Source organism: Oryzias latipes, chromosome 16 (assembly GCF_002234675.1).
Source record: "Oryzias latipes chromosome 16, ASM223467v1".
NCBI classification, from domain to species: Eukaryota; Metazoa; Chordata; class Actinopteri; order Beloniformes; family Adrianichthyidae; genus Oryzias; species Oryzias latipes.
In genome coordinates, this window is record NC_019874.2 from 12,676,046 (window position 1) to 12,700,555 (window position 24,510).

A 24,510-nucleotide genomic window follows, 5' to 3' on the forward strand; every position below is an offset into this window, starting at 1 on the left:
GCCGGATGGGGATTCGGTGCTACCGAAAAAATCCTGGTTAGTTTCTTTTCCTCCGCTTAAATTTTCCACTTAGTAATATGCTTAAATTCAGCAGGTCGACTGGTCTAATCTGAGGTCCAACACACATATAAGTGCTAAAGTCATCCTCCAAAAACCATAAAAAGATCAGTGGTGCTGCCAGAAAATGTGGAAATAGTGTGAAGTCTCACGCTACTATTGACTTTGAATAGAATACAAGATCAGCCTAAACATTCACTATTGAGAGTAAACTGCCTCAGACCTTCCTAAAATATTTTCTATACGTTCTCCTAACTGACAGTGATAATTTACTTTGTGAAAAGTCACATCCTTGTATTTCCAGCTCTTTTTGTGCAATTGTAGCACAGCAGTAAACAGGCACTTGGTCCCAATCCAATATGGCGTCCAACTTTGTGTACGCAACAAGTTAGCGTAGCACCTGTAGCCTATAAAACTCATTGGTGCCGCCCATTTCATGACATCAACCTACAGCCTGCCTTGACAGTGTGTCTGCGTTTTGCCCACAAAAACATACATCCCAACTTTTGCAAAGATGGATGTGCATATAAAATGAAAGCGTTTACCCAATTACCGTTAGCTCTGCTGAAAAAGTGGGTGTGTGTGTTGGCCTGGGGGCGGTGCTGGCAGCGCAGACTCTTCCTGGAAGGGGCGGTTCCTGACTTATCTACATCACAATGTGAGAACCCAATCGCTTGTTGTGGATTGGGAATGAAATACTGCTTTGGAGGTGTTTTTTTTTTTTTTTGAATCAACATAAGGCACTTGAAAACTAAAACAAAAATATTTTACATGATGTAAACTCATTTAATAGATTTGGACAAGAAGTTGTGCAACTTTATAGTGTGAAGAACATGAATCTTGCAACTGTTCAATCCTCAATTCTAAAATGGGGGAAAGAGAGGTCCCCTGATTGTGTCAACCCCCCCTGATCCTGAATTGCTTAGCTTAGCAGTGACGACAGAAAGATGTCACAGAAATCAGTTTCATCATCAAATCAAATCAACCTTTATTTATAGAGCACTTTTAAAACACATGTCACTGAAAGTGTCAAATTTAAAAACAAAATGACACGGCAAACAATGCCGACCCCCCCCCCCCCCCCCCCCCACACACACACACAAATACACACAATGTTAAAAAGAGTGATAAAATGATGGAATGTAGAGACCTGGGTTTGTACTGAAGTGGGAAAACGATATTTTGGGGACACTTCCACATCAGTGCCCCCCACCCAAGTTCACGGAGTACACTACCACAGGACCCCCCAGATCTGATCAAAAGAGTCAAACCCGGGAGATCCAATCCCAGTTCACTGAGAAGGGTCAGTCACCAATGTGGAGGATCCCTCTGAGGAAAACACTGGAGTTACAACGAAAATGTAAAAGGAATAAAATTAACATTATAATTATTTATTACAAACAAGAACAAAAAACAAATAATTACATAAATAAACCTTTATAGACATATAAAATGGTAAGTGTGACTAAAAAAATAAATAAATAAGTAAGTACAAATAAATAAATTAATAAATAAATAAATAAAATGTACACACATACACATACATCAAACTAGTAAAAAGAGAACATAAATATTTAAAATATCAAATAAATTCCTAAAATTCAACTAAAAGCTAAATTAAAAAAGTAGGTCTTAAGCCTTCCTTTAAAAACATGAATAGTCTCTGCGGCCCTGAGGCTCTCTGGGAGGCTGTTCCACAGGCGAGATCCATAACAACTGAATGAGGCCTCACCGTGTGTTTTAGTTCTAACTTGTGGGATAACCAAAAGGCCTGTATCAGAGGACCTTGGGGTTCCTGAGGGCTCATACTTTGAAATCATATCAGACAAATATGATGGCCAGAGACCATAAAAACAGTTATAAACCATTAAAAAAAACTTTAAAATCAATCCTGAGCACACAGGGAGTCAATGCAGCGATTTTAAAATTGGTGTAATGTGTTCCCGCCCCCTGGTCCTCGTCAGTACGCGTGCTGCTGAATTTTGCAGCAGTTGGAGGTTCGATATCCACACTTCCTAATGCCACACTTGCCTTTCGTGTGCTTTGGCCTCCACAACTAAGAGAAAAGGCCTCCGTTCACAGTGAACTGCAGGTTTACAGCATACATTAATGAAGTAAATTGGTTCGGATTGCTGTAGATTGGTACCTAAATTTAGTGTAGGAGGATCAATACAGTTTACCAAACCGCGTGAACGCTGGAGCAGCATTGGTCAGTCAGGGGAACATTTAATCAAATGAGCTCAATGCAGTCAGTTAGTCACTGGCTATTCTGATGCAGTAATGGGGCAACCTTCAGATCCATGTGTATACAGCTCCCAGAGGTTTACTCAAAAGGACAAGAGGCTGACATGGCTTCTGAGCACCAAAAAGGCCTGTAGGAAGCAGTGTAGTCTTAGCATTTTATCAATTACATCTAACTGCTGTTAGAGACCATGTCAGATGCAGTCAGAAAAAAGCATCTGCACACTCAGAACTCATCACATAACAGACTTTAGAACATTTTAAAATAGTTTAACAAAACTGAACAAAAAGAGAAGATGCATGAGGATATAGCAAATTAAAGTCCCAGTCAGATAATCTTTTGTGCTATTTTAAAAGAGTGTTTTTTTTAAAATTACGATTATACTGAATCAATACACCTGTTGTTTTCTAGAACATAGATTGTACAGAGTAACATTAGTTCAAAAAGTAGCAAACACAATATCTTTCCAACTGCATTTTTTCGTCTGACCCTGATACACAACGACTTGAATAAAGAAATAGTCAGAAATGCATATGTCCTCCATCATTAAAAAATGACACAAGAACTTGTTAGAAACATACAAAACAGTTTTTTATGGGAGTTTTATCTAAACAATAACAGTGCAAAAGATTAAAAAGAAAAACATCATACTTCAGGCAAAACTTTCTGAAACCCAGAGGAAAACAAGAATGTCTTCTGAACCTTCTATAGTGACTTTTACTCCATTTAATAATGTCCAAACATATTAGAATTTTAACAACTTTTTAAAAACCTAAAGTTAATGGGACTCCTCTAGAAACATAAACAAAAAATCTGAAGCTCCACTAATTTTCATTGACTTTCAAAAGGTTTTAGTAAAAATTCCCCATATTTAAAATCCCTAATGACTTACTGGAAAAAGAAAGAAATCCCTAATACAAACACATCTGACACAGCAGTCATGTTAGTAATTATAAAAACAAAGATCCAACTCATCCTTCTAGCTGCTGGCCTCTATCATTAACAAGTACTAATTTAAGATAATCACTAAAGCCTTAGCCACTGGAATTAAGACACTCACTCCCCAATTGTTAGACTTAAGATTAATGAAAAATAGAAATGCCTTTAATAGCAGTTGCAGATTATTTAACCTAATTACAACAGAGCAACTCTTAATTTATCTTAGGGTGTATTCAGGCTGGAAAAATCTGTTGGTCCAATCCGCATAATTTGGTCCGGATCAAGCTCTAAACCTTGTGTTTGGTCTGTATTTAGATTGGTGTCGAGCGGACTTCCCTGGTCCGGACTAAAGCGTGTAAACAAAACCATGTGACTAACGATCTCTTCACTCACTGGTCAGGAATTATGAGGGCGGGGTAAAGCAACTAGAGGCAAAATGATGGAAATCCTGTGCATTTAGTTCAATGAAAATTTATATTTCAATCACAAATTTTGAACGACTATATCATTGTCAGGTAGAATACCTTTTACTCGCTTTTTTGGTCTGGTGGAGACATGCTGCAGGGCGGTTACTGACAAGAAGAGGACAAAGAAGATTTAGATTGTCGGGAAAACAGTGTGAGAAGCAATTTTTATCACATTAGAAATTGTTTTAATGAGCCTGCATTTTTCCGATCACATTTCAATGAATTGCTGTATCTCATTGTTGTGGTGTTGTGGCATTGCTTTGAGAGAATTCTGTTAAGGAACTGCAAGGTAGCTTTTAGGATGACGTCACAGCAGCGTGTGCCGTGTAAGGAGACACAGAAAAGCATGTAAGAAGCGTTTTCAGCTATGTTAAAATAAACCTTCTAGTTGGAGTTGGACACCTTTTCCTGTTTGATTATATGACAATCATTGCTTTATATTTGTCTGCGGCTCATCAGTTGCCACATTCCTGTTCTGTTTACGTCGGCTACGGTGGCTGCTTTGGTTCACTTGTTCCGCTCCCGGAAAGGTATTCAGGCTGAGGAATCTCAGAGCGACCCGAATCTCAGTCTGATTGGAAACGAACTGAGACCACATCCAAAGATGGGTCAGAGTGCGGTCTCTGGTCCCGAACCAGGGTCCGCTTGGGTGTATTCAGACTGAAAATTTGTTCTGGTTTATCGGTAGAAAAAACTCTGGTTCACTTAAAGCGAACCAAAAGTGTCCAGTCTGAATATACCCTTTGTGTCACTGCATGAGGGGGGAAAAAAAGTATTTTGCCAAAGGAAAATGGCTTTTTAAGTCATACACAGAGAATCACATGGAGAATCATTTATTCATTGGATCAGCAGCCAGAGTTGCTGTAACCACAAATGGGATTATGTCACAAAGCTTTACTCTCCAATGTCGGGGGGGCAGACAAGGATGTCCACTCCCTCCATCGTTCATGGCTTCAGCAAATCAACAGAGACCAAAGACGAAAGGGATAAGAGACACATTGTGGGCATAAAATTCCTTTTCATGCTGAGGATTTTCTGCTCTACTTGCAGACTCTTTCTTAAAAGAAACTTTTGACCCAATTAATTCTTTTCCCCCCAAATCTCTAATTGGACTATTAATTGGAACAAATGAACTCTTCTTGCCACTTTTTGAACATCCTTGATCAAGACTGCATGCATTCACATATTTTTGGAGCTGTGCAAACTTTTCAACTTTTGTTATAATTAAAAAAAAAATCAACAAAATGACCCCAAACAGTTGACAATTCTTCCAATCATATGTTGTCTGAGTGGAGACGGTAAAAGGTAAAAGTCTGCCACAACTTTTTCTCACCCGCACCAGATCAATTCTTCAAATCGCTACCTGGAATAACAAATGGCTTTTATTGGAAAAACAGACAGAAGTGGAGAATATAGATTAGAATTGCTTTTGTGATCATGTTGTTTTGGACAAAAACACTGCAAATATGTTGCAAAATGTGATTGAGCAGCTCAAACAACTGTAAATAATGTTTGGTGGTCTATTGATTTATCTAATGAATTGAATCTTAATCTGTTTTTTTCAGAAAGTATATCATGCAAAGTCGGGGTGTAACGTTTTATTTTAACAACTATTTGATTACGTCTTTGGACAAAAATTCCAGCAGAGTTACATAGAGATAAATACCTGGGTACTGAACAGTGCAGGTGATGTTTTCCAGATTCCTCGTATTTCCTACAAGATAATCAAGTGTAAATTAAATATGTGTACAAACAATCAAGTAAACAAGATTGAATGGGAAATCTATTCATATTTTAGTTTCATAAAGTTCAACCCACTGTTGTTTTTGCACATCAAAACAATCCAAATGGAATATTTTTAGAACATTCTACCACACTGTTTGGTCACACGTCTTTGCTTAATTCAAAGTGTTTCCACACATTGGACTGGTATGATGGACTGATCATTTTTTGCTGACATCACATGTTTGTTATCCACTGTGATGGTTGTTTTTACGCTGTAGTAAGATAAATCCACCAATCCACAATAAAATAATAAATCTTCAATCCCAATGGTATTTTCCAGTATCCATTATTATCGATTCATTTCAACAACTTGCCTCAGACAGATCGATCTATAGGAATATGAAACAAGTCATCAATTAAATTGATCAATTAAAAAAACCCTAAATACTAATATTGCAGCAGATTAATAGTTGTTTTGGTGAAACAAACTTCAGTTTGTGTTTATACATCAGCAACTCTGTTTCATTTGAGTGACGTCCTTTAAAGGATTCTTAAATTGCTTTTGACGACAGTTATCATGAAGTCTGTAATATACCTGCCAGGGGAGAGTAAATCTCCCAGAATAGGGGGGAAAAATGCATTATTAATAAAGTTACTTTGAGACTACAAAATAATTTATTTAACAGTTTTTAATAGAAAACTGACGGCTGAAGGAGAAAACCCTGAAGAAAAATATATTTTCCAAAATGGAAATATGTAAAATCAGCCGTGCAGTAAGTTCATTTTATATACATGTATATGGGTGCAAGACTTTTATGTAATTATGTAGAGACATGCATACAGCTTCAGATGCTCCTAACTATGTGAGGGTTTGCTGTTTAACTGTTGGTCTGGCGTTTTTGTTTTCATGTTTTGAGACAGCAGATAGAGAAAGACCCAGTCGCTAGTCTGGCACATTGACATTTATAGAGTATCATGACATTTCAAGTGTACGTGCAAATGCAAATAGGTATATTTTTTTAATATTTGTACCGAACAACCAGTAAAATGATGACATTCAGGTCTCTGTTAATTGATTATTGAAATTTCTCTCTTTTTCATGTCCCTTTGGAATAAGATAATAGATTTGATTATGAGGGGTTGACTCAATGAACATGCAAATGCCAGCTATTAAAAGTCTATTCTCCCATAAATTGTTGCAGTGAACACACAGATTGCCTGAGTAATATTATTTGAGAAGCAATCACGCTGACATTTCCATTTTGTCCATTATATTTTACAGGGATTTTCATTTGATTCTTAATGAACTGTATAATGTATTGAAGAGCTAAAAGCACTTGGATTTCATTTTTTTTATCTGATATGTTCATGCAACAGGGATTCAACATGCTGTGCAGTTTAAATAATGTATACACTACAATACCTAGCTAAATTATTTTAAGTTGCTGGTTATTCAGAAATTATCTTTTTATTTAACCTTCATTCGAAAATTATTTCGGACAAAAAGAATTCTCATCTATTATTTTAGAGAGTTGTTTATCACAAACACATTAAAGTCCCACTCCGCTCATCTCTGATCTATTGTAAAAGCGTTCCCACTGGTCGCTTAAGTATGAATAAAAAAAAACTGCCGTTTTCTAGAACAGTTTCTGCAGAGCGGCAGGAATTCCTTAATAATTTGCCTCTGAGATGTGGGCGTAATGTTTGGCACAGAGTTAGCTTGCGGTGATTACCCATCATCCCTTTGTTTACAATCTCTCCAGCAAGCATACAGTACAGCCCCGCACAACTCCAAGCCAACAGAAGCGATGCAACAAAAATGGCGTACAGTTTTGAGCCAGATGCCAGCTCACATGAAGAAAACAAAGACGTACATAAATATATTATTCCACAGGTGGATGAATCAGAACTCCTTTTATTCGTATACTCCTTATTCACAACAACTTGAATAAATAAAAACACTCTTGAATGCTATTTTTTAGCTTTATGTCTCAATCATCAGAACATTTTTATTGGAGTGGGTCTTTAAACATCACATAAATTTAGGAGTCCGAAAAATATCTGAGACGATCGGATTAGGTGTTGAATTTTTGTTTTTCCAAAAAAAAAAAAAAGACCCAAAATGTTTATCAACAAACAGTATGGAAAAAAAATGTTTTATTTCACTCAAAATAGCATTTCTTCAGGCAAACTCACTAAAAATATTGCAATAAACATACTGGTTAAGCTTAGTTTTTTTTTATTTCCTTATCGCAACCTCTACTTTCAGACCAAAAATAGCATTCTTTTACATCCTGGACTGCTGTCAAGCACAGAAATGATCTGTAATTTATGTGAGCTTTTCAGGCTTTTTATGGCATAGTTTGACTAATTGCAAACAGCTGCAGAATTCCACGTTTTTATGTCCATCTGTGATCACAGAGAGATGTTTTCAGTGGTTTCAGATCAAACCACTGGTTAGTTGTGTTTTAGGTTGTGAGACGTGTCATCTCTCATGTTTAATCCACTACAATACCATGTGTTGCATCAGTCATGGTCAGTCATGCATCAGTTGCTACAGCTGCATCCACCCACTTTTATTTTAACAATGCACACATTTTAGGTTGAAAAAAATCAAAATGACACTAAGGAAAGTCCTCTGTCATGATTAGAAAATAAAGGCAGTATAAATTGAAAAAGAAATCCTTAACACCACCTTAACACCAGACTATAACTACTTTTTTCTTTTTTTGTTTAAAATAAGGGCTGCAATGGTTAGCGCTCTTGCCTCACAGCAAGAATGCCCCTGGTTCAAGTCCCGGCTGGGGGACATGAAAACAGAACAACAATGGGGGGACCTTTCTGTGTGGAGTTTGCATGTTCTCCCCGACCCCCGTGCATGCGTAGGTTTTCTCCGGGGACCTGGCTTCCTCCCACTGTCCAAAAACCTGCTTCATAGGTTAATTGGTCACTCCAAATTGTCCATAGGTGTGAATGTGAGTGTGCATGGGTGTGTGATATGTGTGACCCTGCGACAGACTGGCAAACAGTCCAGAGTGTCCCCTGCCTTCCCCCGTAAGTGGCCGGGATAGACTCCGGCAACCCCATGACCCCGAAAGGGACAAACGGATTAGAAGATGAATGAATGAATGTTTAAAATAAGACTTTTTAGGAATGAATGGAAAATTTCTCCTTTCTGGTGTATTGAGGAATTGCAACTAATTGATTTTCTAATTATGTTTGATTTGTTTATTTTGTTTTGTCTTCTTTAGTTTTCAAGTGTTTTGATTGTTTGGAATAAACCAACTCCAATTTCAAAGTTGGCTAATTTCGAGTCTGTGCTGAAACAATTAGTGAGGTTTGGTTTAAAACTGTGCAGTTGGCTGGCTTCATTTAAAACTTGACTTTCTTCTTTTCTGAGCTCGAACTAGTTCTCGTTTATCTCAAATATGGTTTTTCATTGATCGTGTATGGGCTGAGTGAATAATAGACAACTTTTAGCTGGATTTGACTTTCCCCAGTACGGCTCATTACAGTGCCCCAGAGCAAGATGGAAAAGGAGAAATTGGCTCACTGGTGTCAGATTATAGAAACAACATATTTAAATTCAATTCAATTCAATTTTATTTGTATAGCCCAAAATCACAACAACAGTCGTCTCGATGGGCTTCGAAGTAAAACATGAACTCAAAAAGATCACGAATACAAAGAGTTCAATAGGAAAATACTAAAATGAACTAACAAACTGACTAAGCTATACTGGCATCCCTGCCCTTAGACCCCCCTTCGCGGTAAGGAAAAACTCCCCAAAAAAACGGATTCTGGAAAAAACAAAGAAACCTCAGGGGTGCCCACATGAAGGAGGGATCCTCCCCCAGGATGGACAGGCGATTTACCAGAACTCTTAGAGAAGAATTAACTTATCTAAATCTACAACTACATATATAAAAGTCCAGCAGACGAGCTTCATCCAGCCGTGGTTGTGGGGACAGTCAAAGGCGCGAGTCGAGCCGGAGACAGGAACCACAGCCAGGTGTAGGAGCAGGAGCAGAGACGAGGTACTCGGTCAGGTACAGAGCAGAGACGAGCCAGAGATGAGCCAGAGGCAGGATCCACAGCCAGGTGTAGGAGCAGGAGCAAAGGCGAGGTAGACGGTCAGGAACAGGAGCACGGATAGATAGATAGACAACTTTATTTATCCATTTGGGAGGTTCCCGCATGGAAATTGACATCTCCATCGCATACAGCACTGGTTGACATACATATAGTGAAGAGGAAAAAGCAGCACAGTGACTAGAAAAATTCCAAACAGTATATACAAAAAAAAGGTCATTCAGGCCCTTTCCCTTTCCTTTTCCGTCTTCCTCCCCCCTCCTAAGTGGAGGTTAAAGAGTTTGATGGCACGGGGGACAAAGGAGTTCCTCAGTCTATTAGTCCTGCACCTTGGGAGGAGCAGCCTCTTGCTGAAGGTGCTTCTCTGGCTACTGATGGTCGTGTGCAGAGGGTGGGTGGTATTGTCCAGGATACCTGTCAGTTTTTTCAGTGTCCTTCTCTCTGCCACAGTAGCCAGAGGGTCCAGCCTTGTGCCAACCACAGAGCCAGCCCGCCTGATCAGCTTCTCCAGCCTGGAGAAGTCTGTCTTTGGCTACGTTCACACTGCAGGGCTTAATGCTCAATTCGGATTTTTTTTAAAAATCCGAATTGTTTGCTAGACCGTTCACATTTCCAAGTAAATCCGAACTTTTGTGATCTCCAGTGTGACCGTGACACGACCCAAACGAGACCCGCATGCGCAGAAGCCAGAAGAATACTCAACGGTGAACGACGTCACTTGTTTGCGGAGCAGATGTCAACAACAGTGTTGTCAAAAGCGGAGCTCTTTTTGTAATATTAAATTTATTTTCACGAAGGAGCAGCACAATTACAATCTTTCATTTTAAGAAGGCATTGGAGTCGGGATCATCTGTACCCACTGTTGTGGAATGGAAATGTGTATGTGTTGGGCCCGCGCGCGCCCCGTGTGTGTGTGTGCAAGCGCGTGCCGCGATAGAGAATAGGGGGGGGGGGCAGTGTGGGCGTGCATTCATGTTGTGTGTTACGGAGGACGGTAATAAAAGAAGGTTTCCCCCAGAATAAATGCTATGGACTCTTTATTAACCCGTTCTGGAGAATCTAAGGATCAGAACAGGGAGGAGGAGGAGGAGGATCGCCTCGGCTCCCCCGCGCTTGAGCACGGTCGGAAGGGGAGAAAGAAAAAAAAAGTCATCGCGGGAAAGGTTCAACACCACGCTCTGCCATTTATCTGGAATCTTTTTCAAAAACCGCCCAGTTGCGATAAGAGCCCTGGAGTTTGGCCTGGAAAGAGCGATCAGCCCAAATATTAATCCAATCAGTGACCTCGCTTCCCTTCCACTGACTGATCTCAGCAGCATCGTCCACCATGGTTGATGTTTACGTTCTCGTTCCCGCCTACTTTAACGCAAAATGATGACGTTTGTTGCGTGTCGATGACGTACAGTTCGGAATCAAGTCGCCTGGCCGGTCAGACGGCGGTCGCAATTGAGAAGAACGGCTACAATTCGGAATCAGGACGGCAAATCCACGGGGCCTGGGTCGCAATTGAAAAGATCGGATCTGTGTCATTCAGACTGTCATGAAAAGATCGGAATTGGGCCGCTTAGGGACAAAAAATTCGGAATTGGGTCGTTTCAGCCTGCAGTGTGAACGTAGCCTTTGAGGTGCTCCCCCCCCCAGCACACCACAGCGTAGGTTATTACACTGGCGACCACAGACTGATAAAAGATCCCCAGGAGCTTCTTGCAGATGTTGAAGGATCTTAACCTCCTCAAGAAGTACATCCTGCTCTGGGCCTTCTTGTACAGCTGCCCCGTGTTGCTCGTCCAGTCCAGCTTGTTGTCCAGCCACAGCCCAAGATATTTATAGGTCTGCACGACCTCCACCTCCTCCACTCCTATCAGAACTGGTCTGGGGTTGGGTCTGTCCCTCCCAAAGTCGATGACCAGTTCCTTAGTCTTGGAGGTGTTGAGCTGTAAGTTGTTTTTGTGGCTCCAGACAACAAAATCATCCACCAGGCTCCTGTACTCCTCCTCCTCGTCGCCACTGATACACCCCACGATGCTTGTGTCATCTGTGAACTTCTGGATGAGACACGTGTCCGAGTTGTAGCAGAAGTCCGCAGTGTACAGGGTGAAGAGGAAAGGGGAAAGTACAGTCCCCTGTGGAGCTCCCACGTTGCTGACCACAGTGTCAGATGTGATGTCCTTCAGCCTGGCGTACTGTGGTCTGTCAGTGAGGTAGCTGGAAATCCAAGCAACCAGGCACGGGTCCACTCGCATACTGGAGAGTTTTTCCTGGAGTACAAGGGGCTGTATGGTGTTGAAGGCACTGGAAAAGTCCAGGAAAGTAATCCTCACAGTGCCTTTTCCCTTGTCCAGATGCGAGTGTGCTCTGTGTAGGAGGAAGAGGATGCCATCCTCTACTCCAACCTCTGCCCGGTAGACGAACTGTAGGGGGTCCTCAGCGTGCAGCACCTGGGGTCTGAGGAGCTTGAGGAAGAGCCGCTCCAACGTCTTCATCAGATGTGATGTGAGTGCCACTGGTCGGAAGTCATTCAGCTCGCTGTGCCGGTTCTTCTTGGGGACCGGAACGATGCATGAAGTCTTCCAGAGGGTGGGCACTCTCCCGAGTTGGAGGCTCAGGTTGAAGATGCGTTGTAACGGCTCCCCGAGTTCAGCGGCGCAGGTCTTCAGAAGCCGTGGGCACACCATATCGGGTCCTGCTGCCTTCCTGGGCCGGAGCTTCCTCAGCTCCCCCCTCACTTGGTCAGCCGTGAAACAGGGGAAGGGCTGTAAGGAGGGTAGATGGGTTGGGGGGCTGTTCAGCTCCCGTGGAGGAGGAGAAGGTGCAGGTTGGGGGGTGTAGTGCAGGAGAGGTGAGAGTGGGAGGGTGTGAAGAAGTGGTGGCTGCGGCAGCTGGTGGGGGGGAGAGGAGGGTGGGCTGCTGGTGACTGTGGTGACTGCTGGTGATGAAGATATGTCGGGGGGAGGGCAGGCTACAGTGACGGTGGGGAGTGGAGTGTTCTCACTGAACCTATTGAAAAACATGTTCAGGTCGTTGGCTCGCTCTACACTCCCCCCCTCTATGCTGGTCCTGGCTTTGTGTCCAGTGATGGTTCTGACACCTTCCCAGACGTCCCTCATGTTGTTCTCCCTCAGCTTCTGCTCCACTTTCTTCCTGTAGCAGTCCTTTGCTTCCCTCAGGCAGCGTTTCCCCTCCCTCTGTGCTGTTTTCATCTCCTCCTTGTCCTTAGTCCTGAAGGCCTTCTTCTTCCGGTTGAGGACAGCCTTGACTTCCTGTGTTACCCATGGTTTGTTATTTGGGTAACACCGAACAGTCTTGGTGGGGGCGACCACATCTGCACAGAAGTTGAGATAGTCTGTGATGCAGTGCGTCATCCCCTCGATGTCCTCGTCATGTTCACCCAGCAGCACATCCCAGTCCGTGGTGTTGTAGCAGTCTCTCAGTGCCTCCTCTGCTTCAGGAGGCCACCTCCTGATGGAACGAGTGGAGACAGCCTGCCTTTGGACTAGGGGTGTGTATTGGGGCTGTATGTACACCAGGTTGTGGTCTGACTTTCCCAGTGGGGGCAGGGCGGTGACTCTGTATGCCTCCTTCACGTTGGTATACAGTAAATCTATTGTCCTGTTCTTCCTGGTTGGACAGTCCACAACCTGGTGAAAGGTAGCCAGGATGGAGTCCAGGGTGACATGATTAAAGTCTCCCGAAATTATTATGAAGGCCTCAGAATGTTGTGCCTGCAGCCGTGCTGTGATGCTGTGTATTTTCTCGCAGGCAGCGGCTGCGTCCGCCCTCGGAGGGATGTAAACACAGATGGAGATCACGTGACTGAACTCCCTGGGCAGATAATATGGCCGCAGACTAACGGCTAGCAGTTCCAGATTAGGGCAACAACACACTGCCTTGACTGTGACATGGCCAGGGTTGCACCAACGGCTGTTGATGTAGATGATCAGTCCCCCACCTTTGCTTTTCCCACACGCCTTCGTGTCTCTGTCGGCTCTTACAGCTGTAAATCCCCGCAGGTCCACGTTAGCGTCCGGTACGCTATCGGTTAGCCATGTCTCCGTCAGAATGAGCAAGCTGCACTCGCGGTAAATCCGCTGGTTCTCCAGAGCGGACAGCTCGTCCATCTTATTCGGCAGTGAGTTGACGTTTCCCATAATCATGGAGGGAAGCGATGGTTTATATCGCCTCCGATTGTCCGCTAGCCTAGCCTTTAGCTTAGCCCCGGCTTTGCAGCCCCGGTATCTCCTCCGCAATTCCACTGGGGTGTCGTGCCTCACTCCGTGCGTACTCTTCCTGAGAGCCAGCAAAACCTCTCTAGAATAAACGAGAGAGCTGGCTCTAATGTGAAAAACGTCCGTATCCATAGGATACCTATCAGTAAAATGTAGGATAAGAAAAAGAAAGAAAACAAAGAAAGGATTGAAGAACGAGAAACAGTGCTGCGAAGCGTCTGGAGTGGCTGCCGTCTCTTACAGCGCCTAGACCTAAAGTTGGATGAACCAACTGGAATCTGGAAGCACTCCCACTCCCCAGGAGGGGAGAGGAAAAGAGGGACAATACATGAATCGCATTGTACCAAACAGAGGCATGGAGAACTAGATGATGAATTATGATCAAGAATAGAGGAGAGGAAGGGTAGAAGTAAAAAAGGAAAGAGGACAGAACCCCAGTGCACCATAGTTACCCCAGCTTCAACTTCTAGCAGCCTTTTAAAAGAAATAGTTATTAAATTTAATTTAAACAAATTAACATTAAGTTAAATAATCTCTGAATACTAACTAGTCTGACAATAAGCCTGTCCAAAGAGGAATGTTTTCAGTCTAACTTTGAATGTAGAAACTGAGTCGGCCTCTCTTACATGAGCTGGGAGTTTATTCCATAAGACAGGGGCTTGGTGGCTAAACGCTCTACCTCCAACCGTACTTTTACTAATTCTAGGAACCACAAGCAGTCCTGCATTTTGCGAGCGAAGTGTTCTCATTGGATGGTAAGGGACTATGAGGTCCTTAATATAGGACGGGGCCATTCCATGTAAGGCCTTATAGGTTAACAGGAGGATCTTGAACTTGATTCTAGAATCAACTGGGAGCCAATGGAGCGAAACCAACACAGGAGTGATGTGATCTCTTCTGCTAGTTCCAGCTAACAATCTAGCTGCTGCGTTCTGAACAAGCTGGAGACTTCTTAAGGAACTCTTAGGATACGCTGCTAACAAGGAGTTACAGTAATCCAGCCTCGACGTAACAAATGCATGGATGAGTTTTTCAGCATCACTCTTAGAAAGTATATTTCTGATCTTAGCAATATTCCGCAGGTGAAAAAGGAAGTTCTGCACGCCTGAGATATGTGAGCCTTAAATGATAAATCCTGGTCAAGTAAAACTCCAAGGTTTCTAACTGTGGAATTGGGGGCTATACTTATGCCATCCAGGGAGACTATCTGAGCAGACAGAGCATCTCTGAGGTTTTTAGGACCAAGTATAATGACCTCAGTTTTTTCTGGGTTCAAGAGGAGGTAATTAATTGTCATCCAGGTCTTGATGTCACTGATGCAGGCGTTCAGTTTCTCTATCTGGTCATTCTGGTCAGGCTTCATGGATAAATACAACTGCGTATCGTCGGCATGTTGTATGTACACGTCTTCATTTCTAAAAACTTAAAGGCAGATCCAAGCAAACGTTGGTCAACACAAAAAAAGGCCCATCAGGAGTTGTGAGTATAAATATCTGTTTATGTTTGATTAATAAATAAAACCAGAATATTAACCTGACAAAAATGCTTTAATCAAACACCTTTCAAAGGTTTTGGTCCGTTATTTTTGACCGTGTTTTAGTTATTCAGCTTACTTGTGTGAACTATGTGCTCTCAACATCATTCTGCAGCAGTCTTCTCATTGAAAACACAATTGCAAACCCGGCCAGACTTAGGAGTGTCATGCTTTTCAATAAAGTAAATAGTAACTTTGGTATTGTGTCTTTTTTCCGTGTTTGTGGAGAATACATAATAAATTCAGTGGACTGAAAAAAGGGATGTCTGCCCCAGATACAGTGAATAGGGATGAGCATAAATCCAGGCTGTAGACCACATTCATGCACTTGCCCTCTGGCGTTGGTTTTCTCTGTTTTGAGAGACGGCTCACTCATTAAAAGCACTGTATGATATACTGTATTCTCCTAATATGAATTCATTATTGTCAGCTGTTTTGTAGAAAATGATAAATGGTCGTCTTCGTATTATTTAGTAGAAAACATAAGGAAGTATAAACTGATCCACCTAAAGATGAGATGAATTGCATGACCCCCCGAAGACACCTAAATACGTTGTTCTTTTCATCTTTTTACATTATTTTTCCAATTTCTTAGTAACATCTAAAACAACATAACTGGTAAAAGGTTGCTGATTCATACATTTTATCTCTTACATAAAAAAACTGCATCTATAAGTGTTTACTTTTGCAAAACGTCAGCTACCCCTGAACAACATTTATAATTTATATGATGCATTAAAAGTATTTTGCATAAGATGTGCAAAGCTTTGCAGGATGCACATTTGAGCTTACTATACAAAACATAAATAGTTGCTTGGTTTCTGCTCATGTCTTGCTTTTGTTTAGAATGTATATAATATACATTATCTTAATGTGCTTTCTGGCTGATTTTTTCATTTATTCTTTTCTTTTGCTAAATGTATGCTTGGTGTGCATTCCCCCCCCCCCCCCCCCCCCCCCCCAATAACTAAAGAAGTAACCATTACTTGGCTCAAAGCTCTGGCCACCACAACCGTAGGGTTTTCCATAAATGCATGGCTGGTCTGCACTTGATTATTAGAAGTTGCTTTGTTTGCAGGGAAAAAGAGCCTTTTCATATGCAGCTTAGATGGTCTCAAATGATAAATAAATAACCCCAATGAACCATAAAGATGGAGCATAACATCTAAGCTTTGTGCAGCATTATGATTTTTGTTTCCAGCTTGGAGCAGACATGTGTAACACGGTCCAAGTAAAAAAATAAAACACTAGGCTACTAACAGGTACAAAATTGGCTCTCAGTTTTAAGTCAGTCCAGCCGAAATTGAATTATTGATCCTATTATTATTCTCATTTGTAAAAGATAATTAAGTGAAACAAAAGATGATGTTTGGTGCAGCCCGAGGAGAAAACAGTAAGGAGATTGCCAACCAGTAAATAGCTCAGGGAAGACTGGAATGAGGAATCAAAGAGATTAGATTTGTATGTAATGATTCTAATCATACTTTATAGGAGCTGCCAATGCTACTTTCTGGGGTTTCAGAAAAGGTTTTTATTCAAAAATGTGCTCCAATGATCAAAATCAAATTGACAAAAACCACGTAGAACCCGAATAGTCGAAAATGTATGCTTTATAAAATAACAGCAGCAGGGTTAAAAAATCCATGGCAAGCTTTAACTAAAAAATCCGACCAGTGGATCTTGTGGAGTTAGATTAGAAAAAGATTCAAGCTGTTTTTGGAACCAGATGAAACCATTTGGCAATGTAATTGTGACAAGAGCTGCTTAAATGACAGGAGCACAGGTAAGTTCGAGTACTTAAGAGAGGCAGATCGTTCTTGCCAGAGTAAAACAGGACATGTGACAGTCGGATTGTCTCTAAAGAACATTGAAGAATAAATCTTATCTAATAAACTTTTTTTAAGGATCAAAGTAACTAAACTAAGCATGAAGCCTGTTACGGACCCCTGGACATGACATTCATAAAAAAAACGAGAAAAAAAACAACAAAAACATACATTTTCCCCTCAAATGAATAATTTTTAGCCAAGGATTAGTATTTTCTGCACAATATATAAGCATTTTGTTGGCCCGATTTAGTATTTTGTGTGCATAAAATTATAATATTTGCATATTGTGGGCACAAACTACAAATATTAATTACTGTACAAATTAACATTTTGTTAGCACAACATTCTACATTGTGCCCACAGAAACAAAATTCGGCCATAAAGTCCTAAATTGTGGGCACAAAATGCCAATTTGTGTTTACTAGAAACTAATTTGTGTCCACAAAATACTAAATTGTGGCCACAAAATAGTATCATCAATTCCTACTACTAATTAGTGACACGAAAATGATCATTTGTGCCCAAATGCAAGTTTTTTCTTACAAAAAACATACAAAATGCTAATTTGTTGCTCCAAATTTGTGCCGATAAAATGCTGATTTGTGTCCAGGAAATTCTTGTTTGTGCATGCAAAATACTTATTTGTTTGCACAAAGTAGAAATTTGTGTTCAAAAAATGCAAACATTTGTATAAAAATTAGGATTTTGGGGCCTTAAAATCCTAATTTGTGCACTCAAAATTATAATTCATGCTCACAAAATGCTAATTTGTTGCTCCCAAAGTGTTAAATTTGTGCTCACACAATAGTAATCTGTGTCTACAAAATACCAGTTCATGCCAAAATAAGGCTGTTATTGGCATGCAAAATGCTAGTTCGTGCCCAAAACATTTCAAATTTTTTGCCCATGAAATGCTATTTTTGCCCACACAATACTAACTTGTGTCTACAAAATGTTTATTTTGGGCTCATGAAGAATTAATTTGCGTCCAAACTAATTTGTGGCCACAAATTAACAATTTTTTTTATTAACAATTTGTTTTGTTTTATATGTCACGTCCAGGGCTCCGTAGTCTGACAATAAACTGTTTATCCCCTTTAATGGATGTTAAATGTATTCCCCCTTTAGTTTGTGGAATACCTCCTATTTTTTGAAATCTTTATTTAAAAACACACAAAGATTTTTGGAGAGGTTTTATTTAATGAAAGTAAAAACGTGTATTTTTCGTGTGGAAATATATTAATGCCTTATTAAAAGCAGTTTAGAGATATAGGAATTAAATCAGTGTTTTGTTCATTGTTTAAATATCATATTGGACTGTTTGTACTGTTGACAGAAACAGTAAGACTAGTGGTTGCATTGCTGCTAAAGGCAGGAATACAGCGTCATCCATTGAAGCCTGCTTCTTTGTGACAGTCAGCTGAGTCTAATCTGCCAATACAGAAAGCAGAAGACAGTGCATAGGAACAATAGCCTTGTGGAAAAAGACCTGCTGTGACATTCACAACACACTGCTCAGACTGTATTACCTGCTCAAGCATAGAAATTCAGTTGGAGACCAAAGTCTACATGTGACTCATAGCTGCAGCTCTGAGTGGATTGTTTGGTGTAGGTGAGCTCAGGACACTGAATGTCTTTAACCCTTGTGCTATCCTAGGCACTTTAACATTGGGAGTTGGGTCATCTAGACCCACTAGACAGTGCGCTGAACCTTTTATCTTCAATGATTTGTGATCTGGTGTCCATGAAATCCTCTTCACCTTTATCCACCTTTGTCATGGTAGGGAGAACACATCAATGTAAGGGTGGGGTTATCGGATAGCACAAGGGTTAAAAAATTTGTGATTCAATGTATTTGTTGATCACCTACCTTTATTAAATTTTTTTTTTCCGTTGATTTTTTAAAATAATGTGTAAATACATTTTCCTCAAACCGATGACTTAAAACACACAAAATGGGATGTGCAAAATGTGATACATTATTGGCAAATTATTTGTTTGATACTTGTTTTCCTTAATTCATCAATAACCCAAAACTCATATGTAATATTTTAACACATTTGGTAAACACCTTCTAATTTAATCTGGAAATAATGAATTCTTTTAAGACTTGGAAAACAGTCAAACATTATTAGTAAGAATATATTTTTCATAATTAAAATTATAAATGCATACATATATAATAAATGACAAAATAAATAAATAAATATAATTAAATAAATAATTAAGTAAAATAAATTAGAATAAGAAGAAAATTTTTCTATACTTGAGGTTTTTTTTTTTAACTGTGTTTTCCAGCAAACCGCATACTGTTCAATGTCAGACTTTCTGTTTTTGTGCCCTAACAAGAAGATCAGGCAAGTGTAACGTGCAAGACATTCAGTTGTTGGTGATCAGAACAGAATGCGTGTGTCCCTCCAGCTCATTCTGAAAGATGAGGCATCATTTCAGACAAAATGAAATTCTCTCTGCAGCGTTATGAAGTTAGTAATACACTGACTTACATGTCAGGATCCCTTTTGGGGCTGGGATGCAGTGATGCAAAAGAACACAATACATCCTTAAAATGATTTTTCTTCTTATTGAATTTGTTATTTTAACTATTCTCTGGCCCTTAACATAAATGGGACATAATCATGTCGGACTGCTCTCGCTACAAGATAAGAATTTACTCCCAGTTTGTACTGACTTGCGGTTGGTCCTCTATGAAAGAGGAAAGGTCAGCACAGAGTACACGTGTGGGGGGGTGGGGGCTCACAGCGCTCTGAATCTGCAGCAGGGCCTTCCTCACTGCAGTGACTCCAACCTTTTTTTCTAATATTTCCAAAGATCATGGAGATTGTCTTATCAAGTTAGGACTAAGCAATTCATTGTATGTAGTTTACATGCAGAGTTTTTGCATCCAAACGTTTCACAGGGCTAATATTAAATCTGTCACAAACTGTATACATGAAAGACAGAAATACGTCACATGACGTTTAGCATAAAATTTTTCCAAAGGTGTTCCCTAGAACACCTGCCCATTTTTAAGTACTTTTTAAATTACTTTAAAGCGTGCTCCTTCCTCTTGTTTTTCCTATTACATTAGCTGTTTTACATAATCTGCTTACTCGCAATAACTGATTCACAAAGTAATAAAAAAAGATCATTGCTTGGTATTTATATTCCAAATATAGCCCTGCACGTTGGGTTATTGCAGGATTTATTGCCAGAGGCAACAATCCTTGTTATATTTCTGCCTTTTTAAAGTAATTTCTGAACTCATGCCAGAAAAGAAATCATTGCCTTTTTTCAGTCTAAGATTTTACTGTTGAATTAAAAATGTTTCAATGTTTTATGGATTACTGTTTCAGCAATAACTGAGGTCCCTCCACCATCAGGAAGCTTTAATTCAGAAATTCAGCTAATTAGTTCTCCCAAAACCTGAGGCCAGTTAAAAAGTGCTGCTTCTTTCATTTACGTTCAACAACAGGAACTGTCATGTCATTGCATTATTAGTGGAAGAACAAGAATACATGTAAAAACCGGATGCATTCTTATAAAAATGCCAATTGAATGAACATATTTCATTTTTCACATTTTGGTTTCCTATATTTGACTGATTGCTTTCTGTCCCGTGTCACTGCACAGATATTGGCCAATGTGATCATTTTCATGTGTGGGAACATGGCTGGGGCGTACCACAAGCACTTGATGGAGCTCGCACTCAAACAAACTTATCAAGACACCTGCAACTGCATCAAATCCCCAATAAAGCTGGAGTTTGAGAAGAGGCAACAGGTAAAGACTTGATCATCTGTGAGTTATTGAATGTGAAGTCATGCAGTGTATTTGAGTCTTTTTGTCAGTCGAAAAAAGGAGGCCCTGTTATATTCTCTGTTAGGTTACTAAATATATATATATATATATATATGTATATATATATATATGTATGTATATATATATATATATATATATATATATATATATATATATATATATATATATATATATATATGTATATGTATATATATATGTATATATATATGTATATGTATATATATATATATATATATATATATATATGTATATAACAACATGCAGCACTAGAGTGGAACAGTTTCTCCCTCTGGTGAATTGAGCTTGTGTTGTTGTTTGAACTGTTGCGAGCGGCGCCTTAAATGCCTTGGGTGAAATGTTTTGTTGCCGCTCTGGAGTGCTGGCTGTGGTTTGTGACAGATGGTAGTTACTGTGCAGAGACACCCCCTTTGGCCCAAATCCTCAGCGCACTCATAATATATGCCATTTGCTGCACGCTTTCAACCAAAGTGCACTTAAGTGAATACATACATTTTATGGTCGGGTATTTCAATTGAGACCATATGAATTTACCCAAATCCTTGGCAGCCTTTGCCACCGCAGACATCCCATTCACACAGCTCTGTCAGCACCTTAGAAAAGGTGCAGTGAGATGATTTGCACCTGTCAGATTGGATGTTTCCATTGCCTTGGATAAAGATGACATGCCCAAGACGGTGCTATAGGTATGAATCTTGAAATCAGTAGGATGTTCAAATCAAATCCCTAAAAAAAAAAAAACAGTGCTTCTGGAAGATATTTTGATGCTTAACTGAAGACTGTGGGTAATTAGAAATGATGAATTTCATCTCGGGAGATTTTGGTGAGTTTTGAAATTGTGATTTTATAATATTATAAACAAATATTCATAGAAAACGATTTTTCTTTAAAATGTAATCACGTTTTGGAGCATCCCTCCTTTATTTCTCTCCATTTTTCCCCTTCGTGTTCCCAGGAACGCCTCCTGTTGTCTCTGTTGCCAGCACACATTGCCCGTGTGATGAAAGCTGAGATCATTCAGAGACTAAAAGGTCCAAACTTTGGTCAGACTGAGAACACAAACAACTTTCACAATCTCTATGTTCAGAGACACACTAATGTCAGGTATGTGCTGTTTTTTTTGTTTCTTTGTTTAAAAAAACTGAGTGATTTAGGCCTGATGAGTTTTTCTTTCTTTTCAGTATCCTTTATGCTGATATAGTTGGATTCACTCGGCTGGCAAGTGACTGCTCACCAGGAGAACTGGTGCACATGCTGAATGAACTTTTTGGCAAGTTTGATCAAATTGCAAAGGTAACATTTGTTTATTTAGGTCTTGTGATGATAAAACAGGATTACAAACTTTGTAGCTTTATCATATATGAAATACCAGCAATAATTGATTAGAAACACACCTATAATGATGCAGTATTGTCAGATTAAAAATACAAGCGATCATTTATTAGCAACAGTGTAAAATGCTTTCTCATAGAACTTTGTAATTTTGTTCTTTTAATCTAGCTCAGCCAAAATACTACTTTTGTATCATATATCCTGCTCACACTTTTAAATCTTCAAGTTAAGTTCCTTTTGCGAAGCTCAATTTAAACTTCTTCCATTAATGAGCTCAATTGACCACATTTTTTTCACTATCCAACAGGGGCGACACTATGGGGGGGCAAGGGCGGTAGAAAAATAACTTGTTTTCCCATTGGCCCCCCAATTTTTGAGAATATAAAAAATTAAGGAATCAGTTTTACATGCTTCAGAAAGCATTAGAAAAGTAATATTTGTCAATGAAATCTACATCCCCTAATTATTTTTGCTTCGCCTGGTTAAGACCAGGTCTTAACCAAAATCCGCGCTGATTCCATGCTTTGTTAATGCTGTGTCACACTGCAACTACATACAATTCTGCATATTGGGCGGCAGTGGCTCAGGCGGTTGAGCAGGTCGTCCAAAGATCGAAGGGTCGGCGGTTCGATCCCCACTCCTCCTAGCCAACTGTCGTTGTGTCCTTGGGCAAGACACTTCACCCTCCTTGCCTCCAGTGTGGCTCCACTGGTGTGTGGATGTGCATGAATGTCCCGGTGATGGTCAGAGGGGCTGTAGGCGCAAACTGGCAGCCACGCCTCTGTCAGTCTGCCCCAGGGCAGCTGTGGCTACAACAGTAGCTTACCATCACCAAGTATGAATGAGGAGTGAATGAATAATGGACACATTGTAAGCACTTTGAGCGTCTGGAAAAGCGCAGATAAATCTAATCCATTATTGTTATTATTATTGCACAGATGAAAATTAATCATTTGTGAATATATGTGGAAAAAGTGAGAAAAATTATGGTTTTTACAGATGTATCATGAGTGAACCAAGTCAAAACCACTGAAGAAGTACAACGCAGAAAACAAATAAACCCACGCTTTATTTAATGTCTTAATTTGGACATTCAGAGCACTGGGCAGAAATCACATCACATCAGCACCATGGTCAGCACCTGCCTCCGGCAGTCGCAGTCCTTTGTTTTAATTGAACAGGTGGATTCCCTGTGTTCCCACCAGCTCTAACTAAGTCAGCTGGAAGGCTTCGGGGGACCCCCAACGGCAGTCGTAGCTGGGGAGATCTTTCAGAACGGCTCGGTGCATGTCTAAAGTTGCATCCCCCACCACCGTACCCAGCCACCTCCCGCGACCTGCCTTCTGCATATTCATATACCCGTCACACAATACGGCATTCGTGCATGAACTGTGCTTGATTATTCACTGTTTACAAGCAATTTATTAGTGATTCATGCGTGAATTACGTAATTTAAAACTAACTACGTAATTTGAAAACCGTACGTAGTATACACGTTTTAAGTTATACATCGGTGGTACATGCGTGAAAAGTCCATCAGACATACGTATACATATGTGTAACGGTCGCGGAAAGTCACAAACTGGCGAAATCATCTTGCAAAAATCTCACACAATTGCGTAAGATTTACATAATAATTGTGTATAAACTACATAAAATAGGATGAATAGGATGAAAAGAATAGATTCTCAACTGATCAAAAATTTTGAACAGCTCAAAACTGAATTCACGTAAAGACCCGTCAAAACCCTCAATGGACATCTGTGCAGATCGACGATGATGAACGCAAGAAACATTTATAAATTATGTAAATCACGCATTTATCATGGAAGACCAAAAGTACAGATGTGGAAAATATGCAATTTGTACGTAGCAGTTGTGTGACGCGGCCTATGCTATGCTATTCTTGTTTTTGGAAAACTCATTAATACTAACTCAACAATAATACAATGGTTTAAAAAATGTATTTGTAATGACCTTCCCTCTTTGCTGTTCTGTTTGCCACCCCGGCAAAGTCTTCTGCCCCCTCCCACCCCCATATAAAATGGTCCTGCTCCGCGATTAGTAGCAATGGAATTACCACTTGCATTAACAATGCATACAAGTCAAAGGTCTTTTAAGCTAAATTCATATTTTTTTAAACATTTGACAAAAAATCAAGCTAAAAATGTGTACAAGGTGTATTTGAGTCATTTCTGCATTTTATTAACCTGGTCTTATCAACAACAGT

The 24,510-nt window shown here is 40.1% G+C and overlaps 1 protein-coding gene across 1 annotated transcript in view; it reads left to right on the top strand.

The window, feature by feature from the left end:
• LOC101172459 (adenylate cyclase type 2-like) overlaps window positions 1-24,510 on the top strand; it is a 75,402-nt gene that overhangs the window by 18,331 nt on the left and 32,561 nt on the right. Inside the window, exons 4-6 of the mRNA XM_023964242.1 lie at window positions 20,742-20,891; window positions 21,904-22,052; window positions 22,130-22,241. Of these exons, the coding sequence (XP_023820010.1) occupies window positions 20,742-20,891; window positions 21,904-22,052; window positions 22,130-22,241 (411 nt within the window). The remainder of the gene's footprint in view (window positions 1-20,741; window positions 20,892-21,903; window positions 22,053-22,129; window positions 22,242-24,510) is intronic.